This window comes from Cottoperca gobio, chromosome 9 (genome assembly GCF_900634415.1).
Source record: "Cottoperca gobio chromosome 9, fCotGob3.1, whole genome shotgun sequence".
In the NCBI taxonomy this organism is placed as follows: Eukaryota; Metazoa; Chordata; class Actinopteri; order Perciformes; family Bovichtidae; genus Cottoperca; species Cottoperca gobio.
Genome location: NC_041363.1, coordinates 18,603,216 through 18,625,804, shown reverse-complemented (window position 1 = coordinate 18,625,804; position 22,589 = coordinate 18,603,216). Strand labels below are relative to the sequence as shown.

The 22,589-nt window shown below is 39.4% G+C and overlaps 1 protein-coding gene across 1 annotated transcript; it reads right to left on the bottom strand.

The window, feature by feature from the left end:
• Nucleotides 1-9,958: 9,958 nt before the first annotated feature.
• Nucleotides 9,959-22,149, bottom strand: erap1b (endoplasmic reticulum aminopeptidase 1b). The gene is made up of 19 exons (XM_029440207.1): nucleotides 21,857-22,149; nucleotides 21,019-21,544; nucleotides 20,439-20,577; nucleotides 19,819-19,953; nucleotides 19,512-19,632; nucleotides 18,613-18,767; nucleotides 18,307-18,420; nucleotides 17,751-17,882; nucleotides 17,426-17,557; nucleotides 16,870-16,953; nucleotides 16,415-16,572; nucleotides 15,968-16,047; nucleotides 15,669-15,852; nucleotides 15,310-15,466; nucleotides 12,404-12,588; nucleotides 12,073-12,234; nucleotides 11,792-11,932; nucleotides 11,384-11,465; nucleotides 9,959-11,162 (listed from the first exon to the last, which is right to left on the bottom strand). Exons 2-19 carry the CDS (start codon nucleotides 21,507-21,509, stop codon nucleotides 10,992-10,994), a joined length of 2,823 nt encoding a protein of 940 aa, XP_029296067.1. The 5' UTR covers nucleotides 21,510-21,544; nucleotides 21,857-22,149; the 3' UTR covers nucleotides 9,959-10,991.
• Nucleotides 22,150-22,589: the final 440 nt, after the last annotated feature.

Here is a 22,589-nt window from a genome sequence, read left to right as displayed (position 1 = left end):
CTTCTTCTAAATCTATTCCAGGATCCCACATGTCTCTTCCAGAGCAGCAGCATTGAAACTCTAACTCAGCATAACTCACTTAGAGAATGTGCCACCTCTTTTCAACAACATCACAGCCAAAATGTACTTTTAATCCTACATTTATTAAACACTGATGAGCAGATTTCATTGTATTTTAGTGGACAGACTATCCTCTTAAACTGCCCACATGTAGGTCATTAATACAAATGTACCAAGAGAGGTCATGTATTATTAAAACCCATGAAACAATATTTTAAATGTAGTCCATCACAAATCTTTCTAAATGTGCATGTATGTATGCTTATTATAAAATAATAATCCATTGTGTTTGTGTGTTTAACTCAGTAGTGCTGTGAGTACGCGTCACAATTCAGAAAGGTATTCTTGAAGCATGTCGATAACTTTTCAAGGAAACATTTGACAGAAGTTTTGGAATATCAACATTTTTAGGAAATAATTTGGGTTGAGATGCTTTATAAGAAGTACACAAACAATCAGGAGAGCAACTTGCTTCAATAAACTTAATTGTTAAGAGATTTCACTCCTTAACCTGTGAACAAAGAGTACAGAGGAACCAGAATCAGACAAAACCTGTGTTAGTGGAAAGGAAAGACTATTCCTATGTTTGGGCAGTACTTAGTTACCATCTAGATGGAGTCAGCATGTGCTCTCTATGATAGAGGGAAGGGATTCAAATAAAATCTTGAATTATATGATGAAAAAAAACTCTCCTGTAAGAAAGAGAAATGTATGCATATGTGTTTATATACAAAAATAACCTGATAAATATGCTCAACACTATACTGTATATATACACACATCTACATGGACATGGAGAACAAAGCTGTATAATAATAATAATAATAATAATAATAATAATAATAATAATAATAATAATAATAATAATAATAATAATAATAATAATAATAGGGGAGTGAGGGGAAGGGTGGATGTAGTGGAAGTGTCAGGAGTAAAGACATATATTGTGTAACTTTGTGAAAGAAAAGAAGAAATAGAGAACAATAAGTATAGACAGAGTAGAGAGGGGGGGGCATGGTGTAACAGTAGAGGAGGAGCAAGAGTTTTTGTTTCAGAAACCTTTAGATGTCCTCCTTCATGCATTTATCTCGCTGCTTCTATTGCAATTACAGTTTCACAGAAACATTTATTAATATGTGAGGACAAGTGAAAATTCAGATTTCAGAACATAAATGTACGATTTAGAAGGCTAGATCTAGTAAAACATCATAAAGCACTCTCTATGTTTATATAAGGAGTAAATGGCCATGAACAAAATAGTTATCTGGATGTTTTTCATTCCTAAATTATCACCACATATCAACGAAGGGCTCAGATCTTGTTTTATGAATTAATAAGCCTGTTTGATTGGGATGTGTCGAGACATTTAACGATACATTTGGCGTCATACACTTAAATTAAATGTACCGGTAAATGCACCAAAGACAGGTGCACTAGCAGGTGATACAAATGATAACTTGATTTACAGAATGATGCCATTATCCAACCAGATGTCTACTTACTGATTAATGTCATTTCTGTTTGCTTAGCATGAGAGGAAATATATATACACTCATAGGTTTGTACTCTTTAACTTGCAGAGATGTTAAAACCCAAACAACATAACACTAAAGATGGTGAAAACAACAAATAATTAAAAAGTTGCATGGCTGCTTATAGTACTTTCAAAGGTTTTTTTTCTCCACGTTGTTATTGTAGTTTTTCTATTTTGTTTTTATGTTCCTTGACTTTTGCATTTATTGATTAATGTCCTCTTGATATGTTGGTAATATAACACAAGGCAAATTCCTTGTATGTGTAAAACTATTTGGCGATAAACCTTTATTCCAATTCTTCTAATTCTTCTTCCCCTGCACCTTGAACCCACTCCTCTCAATGACACTTTTATTACTTACTTGTGTCATCAACGTTCTGAATCATATTTTCCCACTGATAAAAAATATTTCCACAGCCAGTACTCTTTTAGTACGTACTCAAATCTCCACACAAGGGCTGGTTGACCTGTGCACATGTGCGAAAACTATTGAAATCACCAAGCTGTTAAATGACTCGAAGTATCAGTAAAATACAAAACATTAGATAATGGTAGATCTAATCCTTCTGTCTGTAATATAGGTGGAATATTGTTTATTATAGACAGACGTTAATCCTTGACTGGGGAAGTGTGGTTTAGAAAAATGTTCATTCTTCAAAGAATCTACTGTCAAGCTGCTCTTGAGCAAGGCACTCACCTACCAGCTGCCACGTGGTTTAGATGAAGGTGGAACAAATGCAAAAACTTCCTAGACATAATATAAATAAGAATATACTGTATGCTGGGCAAGACTCTCCACACTTGCACTGCCCTCTAGTGTTTACTGTGCAGTAATTCAGCAGCCATTCCGCCACACAAACAAACTCATGTGTGCTCGTTTGTGTGCGCACGTGTGAAGATTACGCTACAAATTACTCTAAAACGATTACAGGAAGTAAATTATTCTGGGATTCAAGGTAATGCACACACACAACACACACACACACACACACACACACACGTGTATACATACATACCCCCTGCATAGTGTAAGTGATCCATAGTAAAGATATGTATAAGAGGATGTTCCCCTATAGGAGACGCCACATCGCAGTCAAACAGAGAGAAAGGGACACGTTCAAGCCCCTACTGACATATATAGGATTACAGAGCATGTGTGACCGTCCATGTTGGACCATGTGTGGCTGTATGTCAGCCTGTCCACACTAGTGGTATTCATTGTAGACATCTGGCCATCCTATGCGCTCTGGCTTTCACTTGGCTCTGTCAGAGAAAAGTATATAAATATATGAAAAGTTAAGAATCAATTAGCAGAATTAGATTCTAATCAATTTTTTTTCTCCATAACACTGAAACTGAATGAGATTAGTAGCTAATGCCAAGCAATACGTGTGTGTTTACAAGAAAGAAAATGTGCCTACCGTTTCATTAATTATGTCTTTGAATGCAACAGTCAGTTAAGTAACCTAGTATATTTCTGATTTATTACTCTTTCCCAACTTGTTAGAAAGCCTTTCCTTGTAACCTTTAATATGTTGTGATAGCAAAATGAAGACAAAAAATGCATTGATGTTAAGATCTATAAATTCAGGGTTGACTCAACTTAATGTATATAGGTCATCGTGTTGGTGAAAGAGTGGACTCTGAAGATAAATGATAAGTAAGAAGTCAGACTGGATGGCACGTGATTGGCGAGTTGTCCAGGATGTACCCGTCTCTCGCCCAATGTCAGCTGTCTGTGCCTGAATGTTAACATACAATAGATAGTTTAAATTACAGAGTTGTATTTATTGTTTGTTGGAAAACATACGTGATATTCACACTTGATAATATCATTATGAACATCTAACATTTACACAATGGTATAAAATTAAATATGTATACATAAAAGTGGATTTATATATTAGATATTTTCTTGATATTACAGACATATCTTCGGAGTGACACAAAGGGATCTGTTTGTAGACCAGCTACCATATATATAATTTACATTTTGTCCTGAAATTGAAACAATTCTTACGCGCTTTAATTAAAGCCGTAGATCAATGTTTCCAGAAATCTCACAAGAAGGCAGCTCTCTTGGTTTCATAGGAGGCTGTTAAAGCTGTAGTTTCTCATGTGATGTACAGCAGCTCACCGCTGACCTTTAAATACTTCTTTAAACTTTCAGGTAAATGCTATGGAGCCAGTGGGTTTGTCTAGTGTCACTAAAAAGAAAATAAGGACAACAGAGTAAGAAAAAGTTGTCCCTTGTTTTGAAAGCAACACAAATACATCACTCAATCACTGATTGTTTTGTTGTTGACATATGCTACATATGAAAACACATGATTTTCATACATTCTGTGTGTCTCTGCTTTTGTCTCAAGGCTGCTACTGAGATCCATATTACATATAATATATTATATATAAAACACAATATGAACTACAAAGCTCTTAGAGAGCACCTTCTTACCCAATCTTCCCAAATGTGTAATTTTGGTGAAAGCAAACATTTAATCAGCATCTGGATCTGCATTAACATACACATAGTAATAGACTGTGATCCGGAGTAGATGATATTGTTTATGATTTTTGGTAAATGTCTAAATCCACTCTATAAATATTTGTAATTTGTATGAGGATAAATTGTGCCATTGTGACTCTGGCAACCAGAGAAATACTACACATGTAGCTCATCCAAATATATAATGTACCAGAGTTTGTGGTGAGAAAATGTTTAATTCAAATTCTGTGCAATCTCTAATACGTATGGGAAAAGGGAATCCAGGGGAAAAAAATGTCACCCAACACCTCATGATTTAGGAGGCATGAGCCAAAACAAAGTGCTTTTTAATGGCCACATAGTGGCACCATTGGATTCACATTCACATCTGAATTCACACTAATTTAATTTATACCTGTAAGTGGTTTGTGAGACCCCGCTAATGAAACATCAGATAGACATGCAAACAAAAGCATAACTTCCTAGTGGGGGGAAATGATGTTCACGGATCGTACCATGATGGTAATAAAATCTATTTTGGGTCTTTAAGTGTTTTAGTGTCTCAGAGTGTGTAGTATATTTATGGTGCCATTTATGCAACTTTTATCCCCTCTGTGCCATCATCATATTCATTTCCACAATAAAAAAAAAGCAAGCTCACAGTCAAAGTAATCTTTGAAACATTATAAACTCCAGTGCCAGCTCACTCAAGTCCATGAGGCAGTTCAATAATGAAGACTATCCATAGCCTCATCACAGGCACAGTGTGATAGTCCTGGCTTATTGTTGTGACTGTGTTTGTGGTTGAACCATGTGAGGCGGAGGTGCGATTGGATACACAGGAACGTTATATTCTGTGTAAGCAGGGGGAAGATCCTCAGGCTTCAATTCCAGCTGAAATAAACAAAAAGAAATGCACAAAAAGTTCAAATCTAAATACGAGGAAATACAAAATGAGGGAAGATGTTATGCATCAGAAAGTGCTGATAGTGCTTTTAGAATAACCTCATTATACGAAGGTGGGGGCCCACAGTAGACATTATTGTTATATTGGGGTGGCATGTGTAGCTCCTGGCTGAATTGAGGCTCCCTGGGGTGGTCTTCGCTGTCCTGCTGTGACATTCTTCCATGGAAAGGGATGAAATATATCGGAGATGGGTCACCGCGTCTCAACAACTCCCTGTCTATCTGCTCCTCCCTTAAGCGACTGCACGCCCTGCAGAAGGTCGTGCAGAACATGATGGAGAGGCCGAAGCCCAGGATGCCCAGGAAGATCCTTGAAGAGGAAGAAGAGAAAAACAGAGATGGGTGCAAAAAAAAGAAAAGACAATGTAGGATGGGAAGGTGGAGGAGTGAGAGGAAAGTGAGGGAATTAAAGACAAAAAGTCTGAAAACCTTTCCTTCAAAATAAAAGTAGAATTGAACTAGAATGCATATTCAGATTCACACAAACACACATATTTATGTATACAGTATATATACTCACTGCCTCTTTATTATGTTCAACTGCTTGTTAACGCTAATATCTAATTAGCCTATCACGTGGCAGCAACTCAATGCATTTAGGTGTAAAGACATGACAAGACGATCTGATGAAGTTTAAACCAGGCATCAGAATGGGTAAGAAAGTTGATTTAAGTGACTTTGAATGTGGCATGGTTGTTGATTTGAGTAGTGCTGCTGGGATTTTTCCACGCACAACCATCTCCAGGGTTAATGGTCCGAAAAAGAGCTGCAGTTCTCCAGACAAAAATGCCTTGTTGATGGTCAGGGAGGTCAGAGGTCAGAGGAGAAGAAAGGCAACAGTAACTCCAATAACCGAGATATGCAGAAAAGCATCTCTGAACGCACAACACGTGGAACATTGAAGCGGATAAGCTACAGAAGCAGAAGACCTCACCAGGTGCCACTCCTGTCATAAGAACAGGAAACTGACGCTACAATTGGCACGGGCCCTCCAAAATTGAACAATAGAAGATTGAAAAAACGTTGCCTAGTCTGATAAGTCTCGATATCCGCTGCAGGTCAGATGGCAGGTACAGAATTAGACGTAAACAACATTAAAAGCATGGGTCCATCCTGCCTTATCTCCATGGTTCAGGCTGCTGGTGGAGGTGTCATGGTGTGCGGGAAAGTCGTAGTCAGTAGGCTACCAACTGAGCATTGTTTAAACGCCACTACCTGAGTATTGTTGATGAACATTTCCATCCCATTATGATCATGGCGTACCTATCTTCTAAAGGCTACTTCCAGCAGGATAACGCGTCATGTCACCAAGCTCAAATCATCTCAAACTGGTTTCTTGCACATGACAATAGCTTCACTGTACTCAAATGGTCCCCACAGTCACCAGATCTCAATCCAATAAAGCACCTTTGGGATGTGCTGGAACACAAGTGTGCAGCTGACACATCTGCAGCAACTGCGTGATCCTGTCATGTCATATATGCCCCTAAATCTCAGAGTAATGTTTCCAGCACCTTGTTGAATATATTTCACAAAGAATTAAGGCAGTTCTGAACGCAAAAGGGGATCAAACCCAGTACTAGCAAGGTGTAACTTATAAAGTGCCACTGAGTATATATATATATATAAAAACATATTTATATATATATATATATATATATATATATATATATATATTTATATATTTATTTATATATATATATATATATATATATAATATAATAAATATATTTATATATTTATATATTTATATATATATATATATATATATATATATATATATATATATATATATATATAAGATTTGTATATACTGTATATATATATAAATATGGTGAAATAAAAATATTTTGACTTGAAAAAGTATGTTATATTTGTACCGTATAGCCCATGTAACATAAAACCATTGGTTCAAGATTTGTATTGATATTGATATTTTGTCACCTTCCTCAATTGAGCAAGCGCAGTTTATGTTAAATAGCTGACTTAGCAATTTAACACTTTTCTTTTTGAAGGATTTAGATTTTTCCATTATTAACAATATTACACAGTACAAAGAGCTGGAAAAAAAGGAAAATAATTATTTCCAAAGAAACTTATAGATGAAAAGAAATGTGCCTTACTCTAGAATGGGAATGTAGTCCATTGAGATCCTTCGAGCTCTGTGGATAAACTACCGATGGACCAAAATGGGAAGTGGAGTTAGAAAAACACAGTAGGAACCTGAAGGGGACACAGGCAAAACATTGCATATTGATCAATTAAGTGCTTTATTTATCTAAAAGAACAAATCTTTAAACTTGTTTGCCCTGTTTTTCTCTTCCTGGATCAACAGGTGAATATACTTTGAACCTAAAACCCATACATGATTTGTCCAAGATTATTTTATTGCCTGTCTCTTCCTTCTAGGTGGAGAGATAATAGATTTATAGACGTACTGCACATCTCTCACTGGAAAACAGTTTGCGCTGCTGTAACCGCATTTGGTTTACCTGCACTGGTGGGTATTATTACGTAAAGATCTGATGACAACGTTTGTTCCACTGTGCTTGAAATTTTGTCAGGTGATCAACAGGAATATTGAGGATATAGCATAAGGAGGTCAGAGACATTGGTATCAAAGTATAACATGTGGTCTAAATTTCATTTTGCATTTCAGGATTTTCAAAGAACAACAAGGCAGCATCTCTGCCTGATTTATAAAATTAAGATTCTTCTTCCTCTTAAGCTACAAACATTTATAAACTAATTAGATTACCTGAGAAATGCATTGTCACAAGCTGAAAAGAGAGCTGTCCACTGTTTTTCATAGGACAGCAACACAATTATACTGATCAGTTCAACAACCAGGGGCATACAGTCTCTTCAAGGTGTCAGGAGATCAACAGATAGATTGTAACACACCGAATAACCCCTTGAATAACAAGTAACCGACAGTTCAAACAAGTTAATGTTAACAAGTTGTAACTGCTGGTACACGGTCGGTTAATTTCCCGTCTTGTGAGGTGGAAATTACAATAAGCTGTGTGCCTCTTTGATCAAAGTTATACCAACATCTGCTAACATCAGAGAAAGAAGGAGACACATTTTTAAGATTGACTGAACTTTCTCTTTTCGCCCCCTGAACTCTTAGTGTGGATCAAGTCGTCAACGTGAGGTTGAATCTGTACTCAACGGGTAACAAAATCTATATACACATTTTAAAGGTGCTCTAACATTACCACATTTTATATGATGAATAGATCATTGAACAAAATCGAGCAAACAGAAGACCACAAAACTCCCATGAGAGCTAGGTGAGGTCAAAATTCACAAAACATGATCAGTGACCTCATTTGAACAGGAGCCAAGTCTGTAAATACAGACTGAACAAATAAACCACCACTAATATGCTTCATTTGAGATACTTCATAATGACACTTGATCAGTTTTCAATAATTGATGTCATTTACATTACATTTCACAACCAGGAAGTAGAAAGACAACTTTCAGGCTCTTACCTCCAGTCCAGAGACGGCTCTCTTCAGGTGTACGACTGGGAGGGAAAAACTCACTGGAGCAGAGTGCAGTTTCTATTGTGGGTGCGCTGATGAGGGGGCAGTGTGTGTGTGTGTGTGTGTGTGTGTGTGTGTGTGTGTGTGTGTGTGCATGCGCTGGACTGCTGGTGTGCAAAGCCCAGCATGTATATCGGCCCCTGAAACACCCTCAGAAATGTAAGCAGTCCTTGTTATATTAACAGTGTGTTAATATATATCTTATACACAAAGTGTTATTTGCATTAATATATGTGAATGTAGCCGTGTGTTTTATCAGTTGGACGATGTATTTTATTAGTTTGTGCTAAAGGTCCATAAGAAGAATTTATGGCAGCATTAGAAGATTTTAAGTAACAGATACCTTTCACCACAAGATCTCAGCTGAGACGTGAGATACTGTAGAAACAACAGCAGCAGAGGAAACACAGTCAAATAAACTTTTACATAGAGCTTAACCAGAAACAATAAACCAAACCAAAGCAATTATGATCTGCACGAGAAAGAAGAAACACTACACGTCTGTTGCCCAACTCAAGAACACTTATATTTCAACATGAATTCATGGGATGAGTGTTGTTTATTTGATTTAACTCATGTTTTTGGATCTGATTTAAAGAGTTACTCCTCCATCCATCGTCTACCGCTTATCCGGGGTCGGGTCGCGGGGGCAGCACCTCCAGTAAGGAACCCCAATCTTCCCTTCTCCGGGCCACATCCTCCAGCTCCGACTGGGGATCCTGAGGCTGATCCTGAGTTACTCCTGTGGTTTAATATTTCACTTTCATATAGTTGTGACGCAAAAGTGACAGAGACGAAAAGGGATCGTCAGAACTGAGTTTTAGATCCCAGTAAGCATCCTACATTAACCACAATGCAACTCAACACCCATGTCTTATAAACTCCACTGCTGTCTGTCAAGCTGACTTTCTGTTAAAAATGTCTTTGAACCCAAGTCGAGATAACCTCTGATGACATCATCTGAGGTTATTTTCAGAGATTTGGCGAATCTCCAGTGCAACAAGGTCCATTCATGCAACTGTTGTCGCAGTTCTCCCCTTGAAGTGAAGTGGCATTAGCTCATACAAATTGGTGGTTTCATTTAAAGATAAATACTCCCCAATTTGTTTGGTAATCTGCTCAGGTTTGGGTTTATACTGCTTGAGTGTGTGTTTGTGTGACTGAATAGAAACACAGGTGAACCAAATGATTGTAAAATTACCCCACAAACCTGGAAACGTAATCTTTACTACGGTGTTCGACCTGCTGGTCAGAGGGAAAAAGTGCAAAGGTTAGGTCTATAAAACTCAGTGATCTTAACATGCAAGGATTGCCAGTATTATTATTATGACAACAATAATAGGAATACAAATGGAAATTAAGTCAAATGACCTGTATTGGTGCATTATTTAATTAAACTAACACAAAATACGCCAATTTCTATGAATCCTGTCCTACAGAGTATTTTACAGAAGCATAGAAATAAGACATACATTATTGTGTTGAATAAAACAAAATACTTTTTCTAACAACACACTCCTTTTATTTGGTCATCTATTTAAGAATTTCTAAAAAGTTGAAAATGCTACCAGTGTGGCAAATTCATGTATTCCCAATATTGGAAACTGAAGCAAACAGTGTGAGAACTGGATCTGATGTGATCTTACAGCAGTTTGTTCTTAAACTGTAAACATATTTAGGTCAATTAAGGTTCAACAAACCTTAAAATGGTATTAGGGTAACTAAGTTTCAGCATTCATTCAGATGGAGCCTTCTGTTATGTTGGGTGAGTGCTGTGGGATCTAAATGTTTGATCAAAAATAAATATCCAATTTGCAGTATATTATAGTTACGCTGTGCTATATTTATGATGTTGCTTTCTGCAGTGATAATGAAGCATGACTGAAAATAAACTTCACATAAACAGAGACTTCACACAGGAAACACTGAATTCAAAACACGCGCACACACACACACACACACACACACACACACACACACACACACACACACACACACACACACACACACACACACACACACACACACACACACACACACACACACACACGCACGTTCAGGTGTCACGACTATTCATTTCTCTGGGATGTTGCCCCCTCAGACCTTCACCATATGGGGGTCACATAGTTCACAGAAGTGGCAGGAAGTCATTGTTTTGAGTCACAAGTAAGTCCTAAGTGTTGACACATTCCAAGTCAGCTCAGTCAGGTTTTGGGTAATTAATAATGACACAGCATCCAAATGTTTTGTATTCAAATATAAAGTTATCAAATTTGTGATTCAAGTCTGATTCCAAGAGATGCTTCAAGTCTTGCGAGTTGCTTCCACCCCTCTTGTAGTTTCTGCCTTTAGCGAACTGTCCAATCTAGACTTTTTTAGTTTCCCCCTGGAGCTATAAATCCTCATGGACGATTTTGTGGCTGCGTTTGTCCAGCCAGGCCTGCAGCAGAGGAAGGTTGTTGTCCATCCAGCGAATGTTATCCTCGATGGTCTCGTAGGTCTGCCGGATGCATCTCATCTCTGAGCCCGACTCCTCAGTCAGAGAGCCAAAGAAGCTTCTCACCTGAGCACAGCGTAGGTAGACTTAGAAATATATCCAATATTTGACATGACTTTGAAGAATCTGCATTTATCTAATGAACACGCTTCTTAGATCAGCAAAGAAAAGATGTCAGAAAAACAACAACCCATAAGCCTTACAGAGGGTTTACATTTCTTAATTTGGATGAATATTGAGATACAAAATAAATTGAGATTCTACAGACAGGACACAGCCTTCCTTACCTCATCTAACATCTCCCTGGTAGAATACTGGCTGGTCACCCCCGTCACCATGGATGATACAGTGTTCGAGCCCAGGTCAAACCTATGACATCAAAGCAAACAGAGACAAAGTTCAAAGTTCAGAATCTGCTCTGCTTACATTTCATGGAAAAACCAAGTATGCTAAGGCTCTACCGATTTGACCTGGAGTACGAACAAAAAATAACCAAAATATTTACTCTTTTTCAATTTTGAAAAATAACTAACAAAATACTCACTTTAGATTGTAATATCTACAAATCATTTTAAACTGTAACTTTACGCTGAAGCTTGAATCCAGAAGTTGTTGACTAACTTTCTTGGATTACACATATTTGCGAACACTTAAACGTAAAAATGAGCATGATGTGTGTGAGAAGTGTGACGCACTTCTTGATCAGGATCTGCCAGTTGGCTCGAAGGAAGTCCCAGGCTAGTTTGTAGCCACGAGGGTTCCTACCGACAGAGACGACAACGTTCGGAAGGTCTTGAGTCTTCATCACCTCACCGAGGAGGCTCTGCTGCATCATCCTGCAGACAGAGATAAGGGTAAAGGAAAGGCAAAAAGAAAGAAACCGTAACAGTGGGACAGAGCAGAGAGTCGGGAGTTGGAGAGTATAAAAAGAAAAGGGAAACAAAACGCTGGCAGGCGTGGGATATAATGTACCCACCACTTGAGCTTGTCCTGCAGAGGGCTGACGGCCATTGCACTCTTCATGCGGCTCTTTACAGACATTTGCAGCGAACTGCTGTACTTCTCAAACAGGAAGTCCCACCCCTCTGGTGTTCGAGCTCCAACCACAAACACGGCCATGGTGATGTCAACAGGGAGGCTAAAAACAGAGAAGGCTTCCAGATCAGTAACTAGTAACTATCTGAACATGTTTAATCCGAAGTGCTTATAAACATTGAAAGCTCAGTTCTGGCACTATTTGTGAGGAAGAATCGTAAACAAACGCCTAAAAGGAAACTGCCGGTGTGCTTTTTTTTATGACCACTGACCTCATGGTGCCGTCAGACTCCCTCCACCTGTTAAAGAGCTCGGTGGCTTTTGACACACAGGGAGCATAGTTCCTGACGCAGCCGAACAGCAGCAGGTAGCTCCTCAGCACTCGCTCAGACACTGACCCAGAGTCAGTCCACTCCTGCCGACCAATCAGCCCCCGGAACAAATCCACAATGTAGCCCTGAGAAACACATGCAGTCAGTGTGTAAATCCCTTTGAAATCGGTCTAATATGACATTTATGAATCACAAATATGATTTCTGCTTTGTAAACTCAATACGTTTGGTTTTGCAAGATGAACTGTGCTGCTGCCTATCTTGATCTCAATGAGATCTATCCTGGTAAAATAAAGGTTATAAATAAATAAGACATGACTTTAGGATCTGTGAACTTGTGATGGGCGTTTGTCATTATTTTGGACATTTTACAGGCAAAATGAACTAATCAAAGAAATGTTGGGTTAGGGTTAGGGTTAGGGTCAGTTTCAGCCCTACATCATTAAACATTTTAGATTAATAGATGAACTACAATCATTTACAAAATAAATAACTAATGTTTCAACTTTATGTTTCCTGCACTTGTTTTATTCTGTTTCATTGCTTGAGAGGAATTCCACCTTGTTTGAACTGCCAGAAGTTACAAGGGGCACTCTGCTTGTACAACATGTGCTCAGTGCAGGCTTCTGTAGTTCTTATGCAAAGAACCATGACTCAGTGTGTATACCCTTCTTGCTGCACAGAAGCGCTAACTATTTAATGGTTCCTTGTGACGTTTTTTTGACCTCTTGTTGCACTAGGGAGTAGTTTTCTTATGACAGGTCCCCTTTTTGTTTGTCTCGTGCACAAGGACGAACAAGCACATTCGTGCCAATGGTTGCACAATATTTCCCTGATCCCCAGGTAGCGGTAATGTGCCGTAAATGCAGCAATGCTTCAGCTTAGACTCATTGCGCGGATCGCCAAGCTTTAATTGGTGGCTCGCGTGGCAGTGGGCTAAATAAAAGGAGTGATAGATATGATTATGGAGTCAATACAGATATTTCATAAAAACACTAAAAACAAGCAGGGCTATTACATATAACCCATTAAAACACAGTGTCTGCTCTATTAGCCTACAAATAATAATAAAATAATTGATAAAAGATGCAAATATAGAAACAAGATATTTAAACTTGCTCGGCCGACACTGACTCACTGCGGAGTTGCCCGTTTTGGCGGTCTATCAGCGCTACATGGTGAATGTGCTCTTAGACGGGTAGATACATGGTGGGCTAGTATAGAAATAAATAAACTTAAGCGCATTAAAAATATGTTAACTTAAGCATGCTTATGAATATGGACATTTGCTAAAAAATTATTTATATCCCTAAATTTGAACATTTAAATTGGAGGATACTACGACCAACCTGGCACTTCATACTTGCGTTAGCCTTGGCTCCGGTCGACTCGTTTCACCATTTCATGCTAGTTAGCGTGTGTTTCTACAGACGTAAAATGGATCGATTTCTTATTAAAAAAAGTTGCGCAATAGGTGGACAGAAACAAAGCGTGACACACGAGGAACATTAAGATTTGTCTTTGGAGCATCAAACCACAGCGGAGTCGAGCGGAAGATGCTGGAGATGTGGTTTGTGGACAGACAACAGCTGCTCCCGTTAAAAAAGAAAGATACGTGCCGTACAAGACGAGCAAAGGAAAATTCAAGACAAGTGGACAGAGGAGTTTGTATTTGTCCTCCTCGAGTCGAACCCTTCGTGCTTAATGTGCAAACAGACCCGCTCTGGTTTCAAGAGAAGTCATCTGGAGCCGCATTTATAAACTTACGCACCTGGAAGATAAATTAGTAAATAAAATAGAGCACCTTTCTTCTTCTGTTTCTGGACAACAAAGGCTCGTACACAGGACAACTAATACAGCTGAACGATTAACTGAGGCATCTTTTGAGATCGCATGGATTTTGGCTCGGGCAAAAAAACCTTCTCAGACTCAAACATTGTGAAACACAGCTCTTTGGCTTCAGCAGAAATATTGTTTGCAGAGTTTGACAACATCCTCCCAGTATTAAGATAATCCTGCTTTTATTGAATGTATTGGTTGGCTGCATTGCATATTGTATGTTCTGGGTGGGATGACAGATTAATAAGCAGACAGGCTTTTTATGACTGGATGTAGCTTTTCATACACTGCGGTAAAAGTGTCTCTCCTACTGACTTTGTCCTGTCAATGTGGCTCTCATGTAGAAAATAGTGAAGACCACTGGCTTAGGCAGTGACGAATAAAACTGCAAGCTAGTAAACATGGATGCAAACAATATAGTATTTAAAATACATTGTTTGTTCATCATTAGTGGCAACAAAGTCCGACGGTCTCGCCTCACATCACCTGTGTCTGGGCCAGAAAGTTGTCCTTGAACACACCGCAAAGACTACAGCCAACGGCCAATTAGCACACACGTTCTGCTCGTGCGTGAGAGGAAATAACTCTCTCTGTGTTCATCGTTCAAAAAGGGAAACTGGAAGACTTGCAGATAAACAAGTTGTTTCTATAATACATACATGATGACATTCACAACACTCTCGCTCGCCACTTAAATTAATTCCAGAGGGCCATGTGAAAATATCTGAGTATTGGAAGGATCAGATGAGATGAAGATGAAAAATCAGAGGAGCCTTCTGTGTGTACCCTGTTGACTGTATTTGCCAATCAGAGGGATTTCTCTCACCGCAGAATCAATATGCTCAATCGGCCGAAAAGCTGCCGACTAGTGCCAAGATGGCAGGACACATCGCAAAAACAATGGCGACAGATCCTCACGACAGCCGACATTCCTGGTGTGTTTTTTTAAATTATTGAAATATGTAGTATAGTGTCTGTTTTGTGCCATGAATGCTGCCTTCACTAACCTTCATCTGGTTCTCCAGAGCAGCCATGTCTCTCTTCTCCATCAGTTTGTAAAGAGGGACGAGCTCTCCAAAGCCCTGAGTCACAGCCATGACCTCAGTTTCTTTAGACAGGTACAGAGACAGCTCCAGGGCCGTGTCCAGCCGCACCTTCTCTGTGCTGCAACACACATGGCAGGCTTCAACTCAACACCATGCTGCACTTTTGTCCATTTTGGCAAATATTCATATTTAGTTAAATTCACAAGCCACCCTCAGCAAGAAGGACAACCTTGTTGAAAGTTGGTATTTTTATGGGGATTTTAAACTAAAGCGTTAGTTATTGTGCCATGCAGGACAAACTCTCCGATCTCTAAACAGACCTGACCAGCTGGAAGACGTTGTGGATGAGGCTGGCACGGTCGTTGCTGCTCAGGGCTGTGTGATTGTATTGCAGAAGTTTGATAATGGAGTTCCACCCCTCGCCTGCGTAGTGGACCATGTAGTAGCCGCTCATGTCCACATTGAACTTCACCCAGTCCACCTCCTCCGGCAGGTACAGGACATCTACATGGAGGAGTAAAGACAAGCTTTGAAGTGAAGAGGGCTTGTAGAATAAACACTTTTATGAACAATATTTGGATAAAGGATAAAGTTTGAAAATCAGCCTCATCACACTGACCAGTCTTTGTCTTAAGCAGGAAGCGGTGGATGATGTTGGAGGCGCTGGTCATGTAGGTCAGTGGGATCTGCCACAGGAATCTAAACACACAGTGTTACAAATGATGATGAATAAAAACAATAAATTATGAAACTATGTAACAATTACTGTAACTACATGTTTAGGGAGTGAAGCTGACATACTTGTTACTGCATGCTTCAAATACTGTACACTATTATATGATTGTTTACTGTTTAAGAAGTCAGAAGTTGCAACATATAAAGCAGCAGTTTGGCAATAAATTGATGGATTTTAGAAAGCGACAAACTATTTGAACTTTCCTTTCGTCGCCACAAACTGATGGTAACGTAGAGAATGACACTGTGGCTTTAAATGCAGGAAGAGGGGCTTCTGCAATGACTGATACTGTACACTTTAATCTTAATCTTGATTAATCTGACATTTTACCCTTCAGTGAGGGACTGGTCGTCTGTCTTCAGGTACCGCTCCTGACTGAGGCTGACCTCCCGACCTCTGACCTCCACAGTGACCAGCGGGAAGCCCTCCTGCAGCGTCCAGGTGTCCATGATGGCCCTGACATCTAGATCATCACCGGAGTACCATTTCTGCGTATGCACACACACACGCACACGCACACACATGCACACACACACACATTTAGATACACAATAAATGATTGAACATCATTAGCAGTGAGAGATGTGTGGCACATCTACATCACACTACTACAGAAAGCATTTGGGAAATACAGAGTTTGCGTCGTTAGTTGCAAAGTTGCAAAAGATTTCAGCTGGGAGCCATAGAAATGTGTGAAATGACACTATGATTATGCTTGCTAAGCTTAATGTAATTATAATACAGTGTTTTGTTGAGCCTGGTTGCTTCAAAGCATGAAAACTTACAGAGGCTCCAGACTGGAGGTCGCGCTTGGAGCAGAATTCTTTGTGTTTCATTCGGCCTTCGTCCAGATCATCAGAGTTGCAGACCTGGTGGAGAAGCACAGAGATTCTGAACAGTGCCAACATTGGCAGACACATTTAGCATTCAACATCAAACACACCAGGTCTCAAATGACGTGCCTACCACTGTTTTATAGCTACACGTAGGGTTAAATGAGCTGGAACATGAAAAGCGAATGGCAAAAGAAAGCGAGCTGAAAAACAAAACACTTAGTTTTAGCTCAAATGTAAAAATGACACCAGACATCCCTCCAGTGTATCCCTCCGCCATTTACACACACACCATTTCAACTGTGGTATATTTTATTTTATAAAACGGACATGTCAAATCAAGCAATCTGGTTGGTTCTTAGCCGTGGTATAATGAGCGTATATCACACACACACACACACACACACACACACACACACACACACACACACACACACACACACACACACACACACACACACACACACACACACACACACACACACACACACACACACACACTACTCACATCGGTAAGGCTCTCCCACAGGTGGCTATTGACAGTGTTCTGGTAGCTGTAGCGCTTGAGGTATCGGATGATGCCAATCTCAAAAGCCTCAGGAGTCAGGAAGTCCCGCAGCATATTCAGAATACAGGCTCCCTAAAAAAACAACACATGCATGCTGAACATGTACAAACCAAATACTTTCTGTTGTGTGATTAAGTACTTTTATATCTTATTTTACCTGTAATTAATGTTTTGTTTCAGCTGCACATTATGAGTTAAGCTTTGGGAAAGACTAATTATATTATATGCCCAGATAATAGATCGCACAGTTCCAATATCCACTAGCCTTGTCATACGAGACGTCGTCGAACATCTCCTGGATCTGCGTGGGGTTTTCCACGGGGGTGGAGACCGGGTGGGAGGAGCTGAGGGAGTCTACCTCCATGGCCTCAAAACATTTCCCCAAGAAAAAGTCATCCTGGGAAAAAGAGAGAGGACAGAGAAAAATGTGAGAGTGGAGGAAGACGATGAGTGAGAGAGAAAAAAGAAGTTCAGGTCAGACTTTGGAAAAAAAACAAACGGAAGAAGTAAAACACTCCCATTGCAATGTCAAAATAATGCAGAAATACTGTCGTCATATCAAACAAAAAGCTGATGACACGAGAGTTATTCAGAAAATGTACAGTACTATACATTATACTACACTGTACCTTTAATATCTTTCTTGTTATGCCAGTAAATCATTTATAAATTCAACTTTGAGAGACAGAATTTAGAGAGTATGAATTAAAAACAGAGACACTGTACAGTATGGCAGAGAGGCATATTAAGAGGATCAGGCTGATTGGTGTGCTCTGACCGCTCGCTCACATACGAGTCAGTCCTCTGTGCTCAGCTCTCACCACTTGCAGCTCTGGGTAGGTGATGTCGAGAGAAATAAACTCCATGAACTTGGCGAAACCCTCATTGAGCCACAGGTCATTCCACCACTCCATCGTCACCAGGTTCCCAAACCACTGGAGAGGAAGAAGAACATGTAACAGGTTTGTGTGCAAGAGCAGCATTTAAAATACAAATGCGTCTAGAATGTACATGCTGAGTCTTAGTGTCAGCTCGTAGCATGAGACAGCGGCTTCCAACTTCACTCATCTCCTCATAACAGCGAAGAGTGACAGCAATTAGTTATTTTTATATTTCAAAACAGCTACCTGGTGTGCGAGCTCATGGGCGATGACCTTGGTGATGCCTAGTTTGTCTGAAACGGAGGACTTGTCAGGGTCGAAGAGGAGTCCCGTCTCTCTGTAGGTGGTCAGCCCCCAGTTCTCCATCGCACCTGACTGGAAGTCAGGGATAGCAGCCAGGTCTGCAGGGAACAACATCAAGCTCATAAATACAACTACATGGAACATTCACATCACCTGCTGCTCCAACTAAGTTTACATTCTCTGAAATACGTATTAACAAAAAAATGTGTATTGCTGTTTAAATGTCTTTAAAAAAAACTTTGCATGGACTGAAATATGTGTACTTCATCTTCTCTGTCAAGAGTGAACGTGTTTTATCTGGTTATGGCACAGAGCATGGGCACTGTTAAATTCCTGCATGTAAATATATATATATATATATATATATATATATATATATATATATATATATATATATATATATATATATATATATATATATATATATGTATATATATATATATATATATGTATATATATATATATATATATATATATGTATATATATACATATATATATATACATATATATATACATATACACCAAGCACTGTAGGATGTGATCCTGGATGTCTTCAGGGCAAGCATTCACCGTGCAAACCACACAATTTCCAGACAAGTGAGAGATCACACACAGACACAGACCTGCGACTCTGACACACTGTTTTCAAAGGTGATCAGAAGTAGAGAGGTGGTCATGTATGCTGATTTTATCCTAAGGCATGTCTGTTCTTACACTGAGTCCAGTAGAAATATGTACAACATAGAAGCTCTGACTAGCTCAGTCACTTCTTTGAAGGTCAAAACAGCCTGACAACATAATTTGAATGAATAACATGGTAATAACGTGTATTTCCACTGACCCTGTTTGGGAAGTGGGTAAGGAATATCAAAATAGTCATCGTAGAAGTCCAACAGCTTGACAGCAGCATCCAGCGCATAGGATGTCTGGTCGATCTTCTCAGGTACGGCGTACACTGAAATCTGATGGTAACCACAGAAAAGAACTCCTCAATATTTATGTTACGGCAATATGTGACATTTTTTATCAATGAATGCTTGGTTGTTTCATGACAATCAAAAATGTATTCTGTATACACTGTTGAAATATATCTCTCAGTTTCTGAACAACAAAGTGGTGGCGAGGCCGGCGTCGGTGTTCCTCCTCACCTTCACACCATGCCTGGTGGTCTTGCTCACAGACAGGAAGTCAGACACAATGTAGGCCACCAGGTAAGTGCTCATTTTTACAGTGGTGTCGAAGTGATCCTCAAGCAAACCGCCCGGCAGCTCCACAGTTTTCACCTACGAAACGCAGGCGTTTAGTGACAGAAATGGAGAAATCTGTGAGAAATCTTCGCTAACTACTACAATTAAATCTAGAAGAACTGCAGCTGCACTTTTTAAAATGTCTGATCTAAACGTCAACTTGTTAGTGATGACATGAAACCATTCCTTGACTACTTCCAGTTATACAACACAAGCAGCATTTGGTATTACAGGCACAGTAAAGTATCTATGTGAAGCCAACAGTAAGCCTCAAATATAGAAACAAAGTCTGTAGGATAGAAAAAAGACTGAGTGTGACTAGGTGTGTGGTTGGCAAAGAAGAGATGTAGAATGTGTAGGAGTGTGGTATAGAGAAGGGAGAGAGAGAGAAGGGGAACTTCCTCAGAAGACGAAGCTTTTCTGACAGAGTACAGTCAATGAGTCCATGTTTTAGAAATTGTAATGCTTCTTCACTGTGTAGTGCGTTTCATTAAGAAAGTTTCAGATGCATTTACGTGTACCTTGGGCATGTTGGATATGGATATGTGGCGTGGCTCTCGTATAATCCGTATGGTGAAGTTGGCTTTGAAGGCGGGCTCATCAAAACAGGGGAAGGCTAATCGAGCAAAGGTGGCTTCAAACTGCGTGGATGCCAGAACCCTAATAAAAAAATGGTAGTAAAATATATATTATATTATGATATAGTACATGCTGTAAGAAGATTCAAATGAGCATTAAAGCTGCTATATGTAGCGTTTTCAAAATCAATTTATCATTGCCAAATGTGTTGTAAACATATGACACCTTCATTAACATTACTGATTCATTCTCACACTTATGGTACTGTTGGCAGTGCTGTTTCCCAATATTAAGATTACATTTCCCATCACTCCTTGTGCTTCCAGTTGCATATTTGTCTGGACAAACAGAATCATCACATCAGCTGTATCCCATAATATCCAATAACAGCAGTTCCAATGACCAACCTTATGGTCAGTTATGGCCTTATACATTTACATTTATATTCTAAATCAATGTGTTACTGATTCAGTTATGTAAAAATGCTACATACATAGAAACATAAGTTATTCATGCTCTCACCGGACTTCCCCACTGCTGGTGCGGTAGCTGCTCTTGTAGAAACCATGGAAGCTGGCAGAAAAGTTGGCAGCGAACTCCAGCTGAACTTCATACCTCCTACCTTTGGTCAGCACCCGGTCTGACAGGAGGGCGAGCTGATGGAAACGAGGATACTCCAACACCTGGAGAGGCCTCACACCTTCAGGTGCGAGGAGCCACACACTGGATATCTGTAACTGCTTGGCGTGGAGAACGATGGTGCTGGTGTCTTCGTGCACTTCCAGCTGGATACGAACAACGCCGGTGAAGTCTAGGGTGGTCAGGTTGGGGTGGATAGTCAGGTCATAGTGGAGGGGGGAGACGGTTTTAGGGAGTCTCATGCGGTCCCAGGGGAATGGCTGGCCATTGGTGGCTATGGGGACATTCTGGGCTTGACCTTCATTTGGTAGCTGAGCTCCTGATGAGGAAGGAAAGGGAAGGAACAGCAACAGCAGGAGAGGTGCTGCTAACATCGTGACAGTGACAGCAGGAAATCCTCTCACCTGTACTATAGATAACAAACAAATGCAAGATTATTTTCAGAGATAGGCCAGCATTATTGTGAATGTTTCGAATGTTATTTATACAACAAATCTTATTTCATAAGGACATGTGGACACAGATATTTCTTAGTGAACAACCAGGACTTACTTTATTGTCCATTGAAAGATGTAGCCTCACATAGGTGGTATTTACACCATATGTAAGCTATCTCACTTACAAAACCTTTCACTAAAACGGAGATACTATATTGTCTATTATCTTACATTCTTTACAATAATCATTTGTGTAATGTATGTCAATAAAACTGTCAACTTACCGAGTCTTCTTCTGCACGCAGTATTAGCACATAGGCTATAACTCAAGAGGGAAAGTGAAACTGATGAAGGAGAAGTTGCATGCTGGGAAACTACAGGAAATGTCTAACGTGGGTTAGATATCAGTTGAGGTCATTTAGTGACCTGCAGCTGAAGTCACATGACTGTAATTCAAGATGTAATGCTTTATAACATTTTCATTTCAGGACGTCTTTTCATGTCTGCAGCTTCGACGGGAGGTCCAGGAAGTGAGAGTCATAAAAACATCCGGCCCGCTTTTCACCAAATACCAACACATGTTGCAAAGTAACATTACCGTGTCACCACAGTGACAGAAGGGTGCCAAAACAAGAGCAATCATATAATAAAGTAGGAAATAGAAGGAATCCAGTGTGAACAGGAAGTACAGTGTTGTTAGAGTCTGCAGTGATATATATTCACCACTAGGGGGCGCCGTTGCTTCGATTATCGGTTATTTCTGTTTCCTTTGGCTTCCAGTAAATTCCCCTCAAATATAAATACATTTTACGGAACTAACTGATGATTGAATCGAGCTGAATTAACTGACTACTGTCTATTATTGACTAAAATTATTATTAAAAAAATATAAAAAGTTAACTCAACTGTCCCATTTTGACTTATTTTCAGTGAGCATCAGAAAAACACACACTGTTTATGATTCATACTAACTACTCTTTATCCAAAGCATATTTACTAACTCATTTAAAAAAAATC

What these genes read in the sequence shown, in the direction of transcription:
- erap1b (XM_029440207.1), bottom strand. Translation starts at nt 21,509, where the DNA reads ATGTTAGCAGCACCTCTCCTGCTGTTGCTGTTCCTTCCCTTTCCTTCC. An exon ending in CCTACCCAGAGCTGCAAGTG is followed by an intron (nt 17,883 to 18,306) that starts GTGAGAGCTGAG and finishes TCTTTTTCCCAG; the next exon opens with GATGACTTTTTCTTGGGGAA. An exon ending in CTGCAGGACAAGCTCAAGTG is followed by an intron (nt 11,933 to 12,072) that starts GTGGGTACATTA and finishes CTCTGTCTGCAG; the next exon opens with GATGATGCAGCAGAGCCTCC.